We start from the raw sequence: 13,060 nt of genomic DNA on the forward strand, positions 1-13,060 counted from the left end.
GAACTGTCCTAATTTGGCAGATAATGGGCCTGCTGTGGCCTGGTCTGTAACAAATCATTGTCCAAACCTCCTCCACCGTGTTCTAAGATTCAGCTGAATGCGGTAGATCTCAAACATATGGTCATCCAGTGGGTTTTTTCCATTTACAACCCTTTAAGCCTAAGAATAGATTGTGGGTGAATTGCAGGTTGGGATACACTGCAATACTGGCTTTGCTTATTTTTGAGTTGAGTTAAACTGTAAAACCTTATAACCTAAAAACACAACTAGGTGCTTCTCAGTATAAACATACCATGCAGTTTAAGCATGGAAAAAAACCCACAAGATTACCTAAAATGTAAACTTAAAATGCTTAAATTACAACAAAAGATAAATTAGTATGCTTGTTTACTCAATGTTTTCCACTGATTTTGGTTTATTCATAATCTTGTATAAAAATTCATGAAAAACCTGACAAGCATTTGGAGTCCAGTGTGTTTTTAAAGCCACATGGACTTTGGAGTGCATGCTTTCAGCCACAAACAGAAAATAATCAAGGGCTAGGAACTTGCAAGTACAATAACGTTATGTTAACAGTCTTTATAGGCACTGAAGTCTCTGGTGTCCTATGTCAGGACCCGTGATGAAGGATATGTTTCTTTAGTTCACCGCTTGAATGGATTTAAGACTACATTATTCACATTAGCACTTCCAGTCAAATTGAAACAGAAAATAAATAAAAAAAACTAACTGTTTTGAAAACTAGAACAATATTACTGTCCCTGTGATTTAGGAAGCAGCGAGGATACCAACATTATCAGGGCATGGGTTCCCAAAATGGGGTAAAGTAAATGACATCATCATGAAGGTGTGTTGCAGACACAAACTGAACCAAAATGTAAAGGAACAAAAAGCAAACACGGAAATTCTTCTTTCGTAAAAACAGAACAAATGCTGATTCTGGTCTATTACTTGGTCCCATAATGCTTTGTTGAAGACTGGCCGTACAGGCCGTAGAAGTCAGGGTGCCTGGCTGCCTGGGTGGCTTCCATCAGTCCCCTCATGGGAAAATGCTGCAGTGGTTGGCTTGCAGGTAGCGTGGCATGTGGGGGAAACTCCTGAGAGGTCATGGAGGGGAAGGAGTCCGATGCTGGATACGGAGGCCGGGCTCGAGGAGCGGGGGCCCTGGAGCAGCAGCAGTTATTCAGTGTGCACATCAGTACTTTCCTCCCTTCGTACATGGCTTGTTGCGAGGCACCTCCGCTGGGGAAATGGGAGGAGGGGAATATGGTCCCTGAGTGGTGGCTAGAGCTGGACCCTAGACCCACCATGTGATGGGATGCAGTGTCAAGGAGTCGGCTATGGCCGGGGCCATCGTGAGGATTCTGGGAGAGGCCTTCAGAGGAATATATGGATGAGGCACGATGGCTCTGATCAGCCAGGAAGGGTTTTTTGCTGCTGTAGAGCAACGGTGGAGGATCGTGGGAGGTGGAGTTTGCTGTGTTACTCTCCAGAAAAGCCATGCCATATTTCCTCTTCTGTAGTCCTGAGGCAGTCCCCATGTGGGAGCCAGCAGAGCTGCTGTGAGACTGAACAATCTCTAGAATGGGCGCCTCATTGAACGGTTCTAAGAAATAGTGGTGTGGAAGAAAGAGATTATAGTTATTTCTGACCATACTAGATCCCAGAGATTGATGTTAAATATCCTAAAATCCACATTTCCCTCATCCTATTTACTCCTACTTGCAATCTTTTCTTACCTTCCAGCATTTTTCGCATGTTCTTTTCTCTTGTTGAAAGCTCAGATAGCAATTGACTAGCGTTGAGCTGGCCCACTCTGAATGGAGGGATAGCACTACTCATGTGCGAGTTTGACCTAAAAAAAGAAAAGAAAAAAAAGCGGCACATAAAATACTGTTGACCAGATTTAAGAAGCCGTTTGCACCCTTGATTGACATGCATTCTGCACCTTGAGACTTGCACTTTACTTGACCCAAAGCCTGGAAGCCTGCATTGCTGGTGACGTATACATCTCTCATTGATGCATACACATTTTGGAAGGATTATGTGAATATTGATTGATTGATTGATTGATATCTTTATTTCGAACATGCAAGAGAAAGTATACAAATAAAATAAAAAAAAATAATAAAAAGAAATAATAACACAATGTTTAAAAACATTGGTGAGAAAAACAACAAACAAAGTATCCTTCTTTCCTGTGTTAACATACCTCTATCACATGTGCGAAAAGGAGTAGGAAGAAGTAAAACTTATGTACTCCTACCCCTTTGATACCCCTTTTGATATTAAAAACAAGATAAAAACATAAGTATGGTGGATTGCCTATATCTTCTGTATTTGCTAGAGTCCTCCACATTTGCACAGGTATATGAAAATTAAAATTGTGGTTGGGAAAATAATATTGGATTACAGCAGGATAGTGGTCAGTGCACCAAAACAAGTGCGCAGAAAAGCATTACTCGTTCATTTCAAAGAAATCCACCACTAAGTGACTACAATATTTATAAAGTTGTTATGCACTTCTATGTACATTCTCACCCTGATTGTCTAACATATGATAAACACAGGCGTAGAAATGCTTACCTGTCCATTAGCAGCTGGTAAGGTTTCGTGTTCTGAAAAAGACAATAACAAGATCAAACCCACCTTCTGCCTTTGAACATCTCGCTAACAGCTACTATGAAGAGAACAGAAGAATACATAGACGATGAGCCTGCTGTTGTCTGTCTGTGTACATGCATTCAAATGAGGTTTGTGTGCAACAATGTTGATGCAAATACTGTAAAACGTTGTCAGCAGGTGTGTGTGTGTGTGTGTGTATGTGTGTGTTATGTGGCTGTAAACAGATGTGAATGCATTTGTACCTTCATGAAGTTAATGCCGACTGCTCTTTTGAAGAACATTTGGACTGAGCTCAGGAGTTTTTCTGCTTCCTGGTGCTTCTCGTTGAGCTGCAAAACCTGCTGGGAGTTTTTCCTCACATACATGGTGTAGGAGCTCTCCAGCATCTGCAGGGTTTCAGCCTGGTTCGATTCTAGCAGCGCATGCATCCTCTGATACTGAGCTCTCACACGCTCCTTCAGTTCAGACACTGCATCCTGTGAACGAACACACACACACACAAAAATTTTAACAAAGAACTTGGTAATAATTGGTAATCTTGTTACCAGTTATTTCTGCAATGTTTTTAGCACGAGCATATTTACTACATACATTATTATTAACACCATTCAGCAGAAAACAAGTAAAGAAAAAATTAAATGCTTCAATACATATTAATAAACAGATGTGTTTAGTTACTGTAGGTCAAAGTTCAGGGAATCAGTTCTTTTTGAAGTGGGAAAGTCATTTTCCACCCTAATGTACCAGCCAATCAAAGCTAGAGATAAATTACATTTGCAACAGTGAACAAAGTAGTAATTTCACTACAGAAGCATGTGGACGAAATAATAGCACACGACCCACATTATGACAAAGATCCAAGGGGCACGTATTGATAATGTTTAGAATTGTGTCTCTGTAAGTACATGAGACGTGCGTGTCGTACTGTACCTTCATCAGTGTCTTGTCTGACTCCAGCTTGGTGAGCTGCTCATCGATGTTCTGAACACGGCCATCCAGTCTGCCTTGCTGCCTCATTAGCATGGCCTGTGGAGACATGACACGAGAGATAAATTGGACAGATTATCCCAAACAGGATACAAAACCTAAAAAAAAGAAAAAAGAAAAAAGAAGACAAAAAAAACATACATACAAAACTCTTTCTTGAAACTCAGACCTCTGCTGTGACCTCAGCAAACCTGGCTGCTATTCATGAGTAACTTAAACAACCTCCCGATCCACAATCCAGATTTGACAGAGGAAACAGCTGCCAGCAGCAACCACATGAATTCATTGATGAGGAAAGCACCAGCAAAAGGAAAACACAATTGCAAAAACCCATCTCTGGCTGCTTCTAAGTTTGTCAGGGTGACAACATCCAGCGAAGTCCATTGTTGGGACCAGGCTACTTCCTCTGTTGGCTGAATCAGAGTATAAAAAGAAGAAAACATAATCCTTCTCCATTTACTGCAGGAGAGGACACCCATCTACAGTAACAGATTGACAGCTAACTAGGAACAGGGGAGGGCAGGTACACTTTTTAATGAACTGTATCTGCATGGGAAAGGCACCATGCCAAAATAAAAGAAACCCTGCTGTCATGGCAACAAAGCAGTGTGTATGTATTTACGTGTGAAAGCTGATGTGTCCGGAGGGAGCAAAAAGCAGGGGTGTCTCACTACCGATCTCTCCGTTCTCATTTGGCCACATGCATCCCTCCCATTGTTTTGCGTTGGCCTCTGTGTCAGCGACAGATTGTCATGTCTGTGTGCATAATGCCGGGGTCTGCTCTCTCCCTCCGCACCAGTGTGCATGGGAGAAAGACAACGAAAGGAAAAGTGCCATCGGGCTCTGCTTGCACATGCCAAGAACAGACAAAAAGAAAGTGAGAATGACGGACAAAAAGAGAGTGAAAAAAACGGAGGGAAAGTTTGAATCAAAAAAAGAGAGATAGGAAGAACGAGGACATTCCTGTGGTCTCTAGTGAGCGAGTTTCAGGGTAGCTACGTTGTTGTATCACAGCAACAGGCCTCTTCAGCTGCTCACAACACTCATGGAGTCTCATGTACAACAACTGGCTGGCAACTACACCACAGCGTGCACTCTCAACAGTTCATCAGTCTCTAAAACAAAACCGCAAAGAAAGACTCTAAATAGCGGTAAATACCAGCCAGTTCATAATACTATACCTGTTCATATTCTTTAGAACTGTTTTTTTAGTGAAGTGCTGACAATTTTCACCAGGTAAATATCTCTTCGAGTTCACATTTAAGGTGACCATGATCATGCCATGGACTTTGGACTATTTTCAAAGGATGCACTAGCAAGGGAAATACCACATAATAAACAAAAGCAGAATATAAAAGGGACATGTTGTGCTACGTAGGGACAGCTGAACAACCTGTAAACACATTGGCATACTATCAGCGTATACAGTGAGTGTAAACAGTAGCCCGATCAGCATCCAGCAGACCAGGACCAGCATTCAAATTCATTTGGCTTCACGTCTCTGGCCACTGAACAAATATATGTCCATTAATCATTCTCCTATTAGCACTGTTAAGGTCTCCACCAACTCCTGGCTTCTCAGCAGCTAAATGCTCCTCAATGTTAGCTAGACTCGGACTGAGTGTAGATTTCTCCACTTTACAGTGTCTTCAGAAAATCCACAATAGAAAGACAAAAGGTATTGTTTTCACTACTTTCTGCCAACAATCCCACAATGCAATGCATGTGTGTCTATTATGTAGGGAGTAGTGAATGAGGGAGTGATTTCAGACACAGCCGCTACCTTTGTCAGTCTGCTATTTAGTGCTGGGCAGGAAGTGTACATTGGTTTTATCAAAGCTGTTTTTCTAGCTGCTTGCTGCGGCTGGAAACATTGAGGGTAAACCAAATCAGTAAAGTTGCCGTTTGGCCATAAAAACCAAAGTCCCAATTGAAATACACGAAAAAGATCTGTAGATCTGAGGACAACTGCAGAGATGGGTGATTATCGTCACTGGGTTCGTCGCTACAGAGACCCCTCTCAGATGACACAGAGTCATTTAATCTATTGTTCATGCAAAAAAATATTGATCAGTGCAGCTTAAAACATAGCGTTTTCAATAATATGACCATGAATGCTGCATCCCTGTTGCAGTTTCAACAGTCAGCATTGGAGGGGTTTCACTAGGATTTCAGTTTCTCACAATAAACCGGCAGTGTTCATGTTGAAAAGTGTGTGTGTGTGTGGTCCTTCATCATGTCATGTGTCACACACTCGTAGCACATCTCCACACTACATATTGCATATGTAGGCCGTTAAAGCTGAACAGTACTCTTCAAAACAACCCATAATACCCGACTCTGCCCTGCAAACTCACGTGGCACCTAGTTACTTGGCTGTTTCTTGTTTTATCCAGTTTTTGTCAGCTTCACTATGACTAGATGCTTCTGCTCCACTGTGTCTTCCTCATTTTGCCATGTTTCCTCCAATACCCTTTTTGTCTTGTGTGCTTGAAATAGCATAAGGGGATGGGGGGGGGGGGGGGGAACTGTCTGCTTGCTGATCTCTCTGTAGCAGCGTGAAAGCCTACCTTCATCAAGATTAAATCCAACAATGATCACTTTCCCCACTGTCCTATTTAGGCATCCAGACACCCGCGGGTTGCCAGGAAGCTCATGTTTAAATGAGGAGCCTCAGGCTCAATGAACAGAGAGTCTCTTTCACAATCAACTGACAACTATTCCCTACTTGGGATGTCAATGGACTGCCCTCAGCATTCTGGGGAACTGACTCACTTCAGCCCAGATACAAGACACTGCAAACGGCAGAGCTTCCATGAGCAATGGTTTCCTGCTGAGGTGCCTGAGAAAACCAAGGTGAGGCTGTGTGGGAGGACTCCTCCTCCGCCTGTCCCCGGGACGACATAACCTTCTATATTACTCTTCCTTTCTCATCTTGAAATTACCAGTAAGCCTGCAAAAGGTTACTGTAAAAGTCTCCTTTGAGAGCCAAAGAAAACCAAAGATATGAACAAAGCTGCTTTGGTTTTTTCCCTTTTTGTTAATACACAAAAAGTAACAAGAGTCCTGCCAGGGGAATTTAAAATCCTTTTTACCAAAATAGACTACAGCTCTGTCCAGGAGAACAACCTCTAAGTAAGAAATGAAGAGAGGCCACTCAGCCTCAAATTACTTGATGAAATGACCCAGCATACAAGAAGCCTAACTTTTGGCTTTTGCCACATTTATCAGTATTAGAGTGCACTCTGTGTCTGAAGGCCCAGGCATGGACAGTGTTCATCTCAGAAGAGCCAGGAACTCTGATTCCAGGATAACTCCATTTACCCTGCAAACATACAGTTGTGAAAGAACAGAACGATGGGTGGGTGTGTGCGCAGAGAGCAGCTGTAGAAAGGGCTGAACAGACATCTTTTGTCCCAATAATAGCTTTGACCCAGAGCAACAGTTTGCACTAAAGACTCAAGACAACCGATTTAGAACTTTGTGATCCACACACTGGACATAAATGTGTCTGTAACTTTCCCAACTGGAATGATGCGATCACCAAACGTATCTAAAAGATGCTTTACAGATGATCGGCAGGAAAAAACAGGGAAGAAATGTGCATAAGGCAGCGTGAGTGGCTGTTTTTTTACACCTTGCCATTAGACTTGTGAGAAGAGAGCAAACTGAAATAATGTATAGAACTAAGGAAAATACATAAGTGGACACCGCCATGACACCCTGGCCTTGTGTAAAACACATTCCTCTATTCATTCAGAGGGTTAACCCTGCCAAGACTTTTCATTATTTACCTACTGTCAGTTAGAGTAACAACCCAAACAAACACACACTGTAGAATCTATTTTCCTCTTTTCTACCTTTTTTTCTCCCTGAAAATGTCCAACTCCTGGTGGGAAATGGTTAACTAGCAAAGTTATGAACTTGATGTAACTTTGGCTTGAGAACATTTTCACAAATCACCACATTTCCTCCTCATGATAAACAGCATTTCAATTCGTTTATCAGCCTCTGCATTCTTGCCAGTGTTCATTCCCTCCTCAACAAATCCTGAAAACTGATCAGGGTAGCTCACATAAACAGACTACATGCGGATCCACCCCCGCTGAACAGGGGTCACGGTTTCCGGTGGATGCAGATTGCATCACGGCACTTACCCGAGGGCAAAGTGTGACTAATGTGAAGGCGTGGCAGTGTAGAATGGGCGGTGTGATCAAGGTTAAAAGCTGTTTGGGCCATATGCCTAGGTGTGTGTGCTATCATCTGCCCCGAGGGGTGGCTTTCACCTGTCCAGTCCTGTTACATCAGAAAAGATTAAAAAGAAGAAGAAAGAGAGAAGGCCTTTATAGGCCAAAGAACTGAAAGAAATCGTGGCTTCCTTGAAATTCAAGAAGAAGAATCCATTGAAGAAAGTGCATCCATCAAATGTTTTGACAGTCACCTTACTGTCAGCTGATAGTTGATCAAATGAATGGGTAAGTAAGAGGGTATGTGTGGGAGTGATTTATGTACCTGCATTTGTATGCGTTGCGTATCCACATCGCAGACTGTGTGTCTTTGGTTAGTGCAGTGAGAGATGCAGCAAAACGGACACAGAGCCACCTGCTCTTCCTCACAGTGGAGAAGCCTGTACTCGTCATGACTGGGACAAGTCCAAGCACTCAGCTCCTCGGCGTCAACTAACAGGTGTCCCGGGGCCGCGCACGGCTGCTGTAGGTGCGTCTGGATGTGAGTTTGGCAGCAGGGCTCCTTACAGCGCAGACAGACCTTCCGCACAGGCAGAGGGGGGCCTCGTCTGCAGAGGACACAGTGCAGCACAGCGGGGACTTTCTCAGTGTTCAATGCGTTAAACCGCTTCACTATGTTGGCAAGCTTAAAGTTCTTCTCCAGCGTGGGTTTCTGCTCGTAGTCATGGTTGCATTCCGGACAGCGGACCGCAGCGTTGTCTTTGGCCCAAGCCTCAGAGATGCAACCCTTGCAGAAGTTGTGCTTGCATGGCAGCTGAATGGGTTCGTCAAAGACATTCAGGCAAATGGGACACAGAAGCTCCTCTTCGAAGCAGTTTTTCCAACTTTCATCCATGACGTCAGCTGGATCCAAACTGATGCTTTGTGACTGAAAAAAAGAGAACAAACTGAAAATGAATTTCTAAACATGAAATAATGTTTTCTAAAAGGGAACTCTATAAACAAGTACCCTTGTGAAAATTAAGACTAATAGGTCTACATTGTATTTCTACTTGACGTACATATCTAGTCTAAAATGGAATAGAAAGATATAGGCCTTGCAAACCCATAGGTAGAGAAATTATTTTGAGGTAAATGCGTATGAAGAATAGGCCTAGCCTATATCATAATTGGCCAATTAGCAAATGGAGCATTAGCAGGCGACAACTCCACTTCAAAGAAACGGGTCAGATTCCCCCAAGTGTCCTATAAAGTCCAGCCTCAGTGAAACTTAGACAACACATCCCGAACTCTATACAATTAAACAATTCACATGACGTACAATGACAATAGAACATGTGGCTTGTATATTTTCGTTGGGGAATTCACGACAGGACGGTACAAGCTGTGGCGTTTGAAAGCAAGTGACAACTTGCTTCAGAATAACACTGGAAATGTCACTCTGGGCTACACTGACATTTTAATTTTACCCATAGATACTCGTTCCTACCGTCAAAGCGTTATAATAGTCCAATGAAACGTATTATATGTGTTCTTATAGAAGAAAAGCAACGTTACCAACTATTTATGTTCCATGTCGTCGGCAGACTCCGATGCACCTCTAACGCCGAGCTTCGCATCCAACCCGAGATGAGATCTAGCTCCTCCGTTTAGATTACAGCCGTGTGTTCGACGTACTGCTCAACGTCGGGATTTTTAGAATAATCCCGGCTGTTATCCGGCTGGTTTCGCTTTCCCGTCAACTCTGACGAATATTTAATGATAAGTGCAGGCAGACTGTGACTCGTCGGTAGGGAGCTCAGTGCTTCCACACCGACTGCCCCCCCCCCCCTCCGATAACGTGACCCGTGGTTGATACATCGACGGGGAGGAGCCGAGAGGAGGAAGACAAGGGAACGGCCACAGCCAACTCTACCGGAGACATTGTAAATGACCAGGGGACATTTGGGTGACCTGCCATCCTTCGCACCATGGTTTCTAAAGGGAGTCCTGGCTGGCTGGGAAAGAGGCCCCCAGGGGCCCATGAGAGGGTTAGTGCATGACGGGAAACATTGAAACAGCTATATATGCCATATGTTAAACCCTTTATAAAATATGCAATATGTTCATATATTTTATAAGAAATCATACAAATTAAACAATCACCATTATAGGGTTAAAAGCATTAATAGGAACATAAAAATAGAATAAGCCAGTGTGTATCAGCTAACACACTATGCCGTGTACACATCAATCACCATGTTAATATTGCATGATACTGTCTGTGAATGGCTGAATATGAAGCAAATTGTAATACACATGGATAAAAGCATCCATTTATATACATATTTAAATGAAATAAGATCCTCTGTATTCGTGCATTAGTGTTCCATCTTTATTTGTGTAAATACCTACACGCTTTAATGCACTTGGGATTACAATCAGGCAGTTCATTCATAACAAAAGTAATTACAAAATATAATAACAATGTCTAAACCTTATATGTGTCACTCTTAATAGAAAAATACAAACAAAAATAAGCCATCACATGTTGTATAGGAGTACATTTGTTAGAAACTGTAGTAAAAGTAGTCTTTTCTTTGTTTTTGATTTAAAATGGAATGCAAAGACAGTATCAGAAAAAGACTGAACGCAGCAGCCTCGAAGGTCAGATTCACTTCTAACAATCTAGGAGCTGTAGCCAAGAGTCACCAAAGATGATGGGGTCCTTTTGCACTGAGGAACTTTAATCCAACTCATTTTCAGGCAGGTCCTACTGCTGAACAAAACCAAGTTCATATGTATGTGGCTACTGGAGAAAACAATTGAGGACACTGACCACAGATCCCCAGTTTTTGATGCATTTCATAACTTTAAAATACACATCATGATGCGTGAAGAAAACAAAAAACTCAATACAGGAGTGTATTGTTCTTGGCTAAGGGGAAAATAGGTAGTTATGCGTGCTGCATTTGCCAGATACCTAGGAAAACAGGTCCGCTGCTAGTTGATTATCCCAGACAAACAGGCAGTGAATATCAGTTTATCATAGTTCAGCCTGTCATGTCAATATTACAGAATCATGACACACAGACAGTATTGGCAACAAACTGCCAACAATTAAAACTTTGGTATGACTACAAACACATAAGGGAAAAATGACCAGCATTTGTACATATACTATACACATGAGCTCAATTGAAAGAAACACTGATCAAATTGTTTAACATATGACTTTTCCGTCCTTTCTAAGGCCAGTGGAATAAATAAAAACTGTTTTTGCAAACAGCAACAGTTATTGTTTGGGACACTGTCTGGTGATCACAGGATGCATTCTCAACTGTATTAGTGACGTATATTTTGGACCTTAGACCTTGGCAGGCCTTACTGGAGGAGTGACAACATCCTGTTTTGTCTTACAGCTAGTGTGTCACCTATAATTATTGTTTTACGGGTCAACCATCTGGACAGGCTAGTTGGACATTCGAAACCATTCAGGCCTCAGAGAAATGTTGTCCGAGAATGCAGTAATAGTCACTGTTTACATAATTTTCAGAAGTGAAATTGGCCATCCAGTGTGGGAACAACATATCTGTGTGCCCTGACATCTCAGGTTCGCTGCATGTTCTGAGAGGTCTCCTGTTCATGATGGTCCACTCTGACAGTGTGTGTGTGTGTGTGTGTGTGTGTGTTTGCAGGGGTTTTTGGTGGAGTCTGCCGGTGATTAAGTGTCTCTGTCTCATTGCAGTGGGTTATCAAAGACGGAGTCTGGTAGGACAGAGATCTTCAGCTTCTTTTCTGGCCAACTGTACTCCTTTGGTAACTTTGTCTATCCAAAGAGAAAGGATACACAAAAGTAAAACTGGCAGTTGAACAAAACCAAACTGAAAATAAAAGTTACATACAAGGGGGTTTACTTACCTCCTCACGAGTGTTAAGTTCCTGTAAATCCCCAAGCATTTGCTCCACAAACTCCTCAGTCAACAATATCTATACAGGGAGAGCAGATGGTCAAATAAATGCATTAAATATGAAAGCACCACATGGAAACATTGAGTTTATGTACAGGTCTGTGTGTATACCTGAAGCCAGGGGCCATGGGCTGCATATGGATGCTCTTCTGTAGCAAAAGCTCCTTCAACTCCCGTAGACACAAATGTAATGGCTGTGTCTCCATTGATACTTTTGTAAGTGAAGTGTCTCCCATGGAGCAACCGGCCCCTGTAACAGATTAAATACAGGCCAGTATGAACTACAAAAGGTCGGTACAAGTGCATGGGTGCGTTCACATTTATTTTAACCATAAGAGAATACTTCTCTTACCATGGGACAACTACTAGCAAGCTTTTAAAGGATAGTTATAACAATGTTGTTGTGGTGACTGAAGATAGCCAGTTTCTCATTTTGATATTTACAAAAACAGTCAGCATCTTCCAGAATAGCTTTAAATAAATAATCTGCTGAAGAAATACACTGCTAAGACTAAAATGTTTGCAAATTGTTAAGATAACAAAAGGGCTAAAGTTTCTTCCTTTGACTTTATGGACTTGTGCCAATTTCTGATTCCAATGCCATTTCTAGTCACTGGGACCATAGGCAGGTTGGGGCAACTCATTAATGTTACAACACCTCATAAAGGGAAATTTCAAAAGGATGAAAATCAAGTGTGGGAGTAAAAGAGAGAGTTGTGCAGTACCGCAGGCAGAGGGGCAGCAGTGTGCCCGACTCTTGGTTGAATTTCAGATGGACGCTCTCTAACTGGCGTGTTCGGACCAACTCATGAGGAACAATAGCTGCTGAACTCTCACTCTCCAGACTGTCCTTCCGACTCCTGAGAAACAGACAAGGAAGAGAAAGGAAAGCGTGGAAGAGGCAACAAAAGGGAAATGTAAGTGGGGAAGTCAGATATGGTACAATCAGCAATATGAGAATGTCTGTCTGTGGAAAACAGCTACTGTGAAGGAAATGGCAGCTCCTTGGCCTTTGTCTGGAAATGGAAACGTACAGACACACATTTCACAATTCCTTTCATGGAGCAGTTACCAGATTTGGCAGATGACGTAACAATTTAGACAGAAAAACGGTAACAAATTAGTGACAAACTACCATATTATGCTGGTAGCTAAGAAACATGCTGATAAGAGTTCAGATGTCCGTTGCACTGTAAGTCATTGCAGAGCTGAGAGTTATCCTGGTGTAACCCTTGTACTGAGCTAAACCCATGTTAGTGTATGTTAGTGTGTGTGTGTGTGTGTGTGTGTGTGGGGGGGGGGGGGGGGGGG

The 13,060-nt window shown here is 42.4% G+C and overlaps 2 protein-coding genes across 5 annotated transcripts in view; both read right to left on the reverse strand.

The window, feature by feature from the left end:
• Positions 1–370: 370 nt before the first annotated feature.
• On the reverse strand, positions 371–9,676 carry LOC117960763 (E3 ubiquitin-protein ligase TRIM8-like). 3 transcript variants are annotated; one of them, XM_034898915.1, is made up of 7 exons: positions 9,361–9,676; positions 8,125–8,727; positions 3,556–3,651; positions 2,868–3,101; positions 2,587–2,618; positions 1,740–1,855; positions 948–1,606 (listed from the first exon to the last, which is right to left on the reverse strand). In XM_034898915.1, the coding sequence occupies exons 2-7, from the start codon at positions 8,692–8,694 to the stop codon at positions 948–950; spliced, it is 1,707 nt and encodes a 568-aa protein (XP_034754806.1). In that variant the 5' UTR covers positions 8,695–8,727; positions 9,361–9,676. The 3 variants fall into 3 exon arrangements, with proteins under 3 accessions (XP_034754807.1, XP_034754806.1, XP_034754805.1); XM_034898914.1 differs by having other exon boundaries at positions 9,357–9,675; XM_034898916.1 differs by lacking the exon at positions 9,361–9,676 and having other exon boundaries at positions 371–1,606; positions 8,125–8,694.
• Positions 9,677–10,149: 473 nt separating this feature from the next.
• Positions 10,150–13,060, reverse strand: part of sufu (suppressor of fused homolog (Drosophila)) — a 9,112-nt gene continuing 6,201 nt past the window's right edge. For both annotated transcript variants that reach the window (XM_034898640.1, XM_034898641.1), the window contains 4 exons: positions 12,475–12,609; positions 11,861–11,999; positions 11,700–11,768; positions 10,150–11,607 (listed from right to left, as the gene is read on the reverse strand). In XM_034898640.1, coding sequence (XP_034754531.1) covers positions 11,518–11,607; positions 11,700–11,768; positions 11,861–11,999; positions 12,475–12,609 — 433 coding nt within the window. In that variant the 3' untranslated portion in view covers positions 10,150–11,517. The remainder of the gene's footprint in view (positions 11,608–11,699; positions 11,769–11,860; positions 12,000–12,474; positions 12,610–13,060) is intronic.

This window comes from Etheostoma cragini, chromosome 17 (genome assembly GCF_013103735.1).
Source record: "Etheostoma cragini isolate CJK2018 chromosome 17, CSU_Ecrag_1.0, whole genome shotgun sequence".
In the NCBI taxonomy this organism is placed as follows: Eukaryota; Metazoa; Chordata; class Actinopteri; order Perciformes; family Percidae; genus Etheostoma; species Etheostoma cragini.

Coding starts and splice junctions, on each gene's coding strand:
- LOC117960763 (XM_034898916.1), bottom strand. CDS start 8,694: ATGGATGAAAGTTGGAAAAACTGCTTCGAAGAGGAGCTTCTGTGTCCC. Junction 3,102..3,555: donor CAGACAAGACACTGATGAAG/GTACAGTACGAC, acceptor GTTCGTTCACAG/GATGCAGTGTCTGAACTGAA. Junction 1,607..1,739: donor CATGCGAAAAATGCTGGAAG/GTAAGAAAAGAT, acceptor ACTATTTCTTAG/AACCGTTCAATGAGGCGCCC.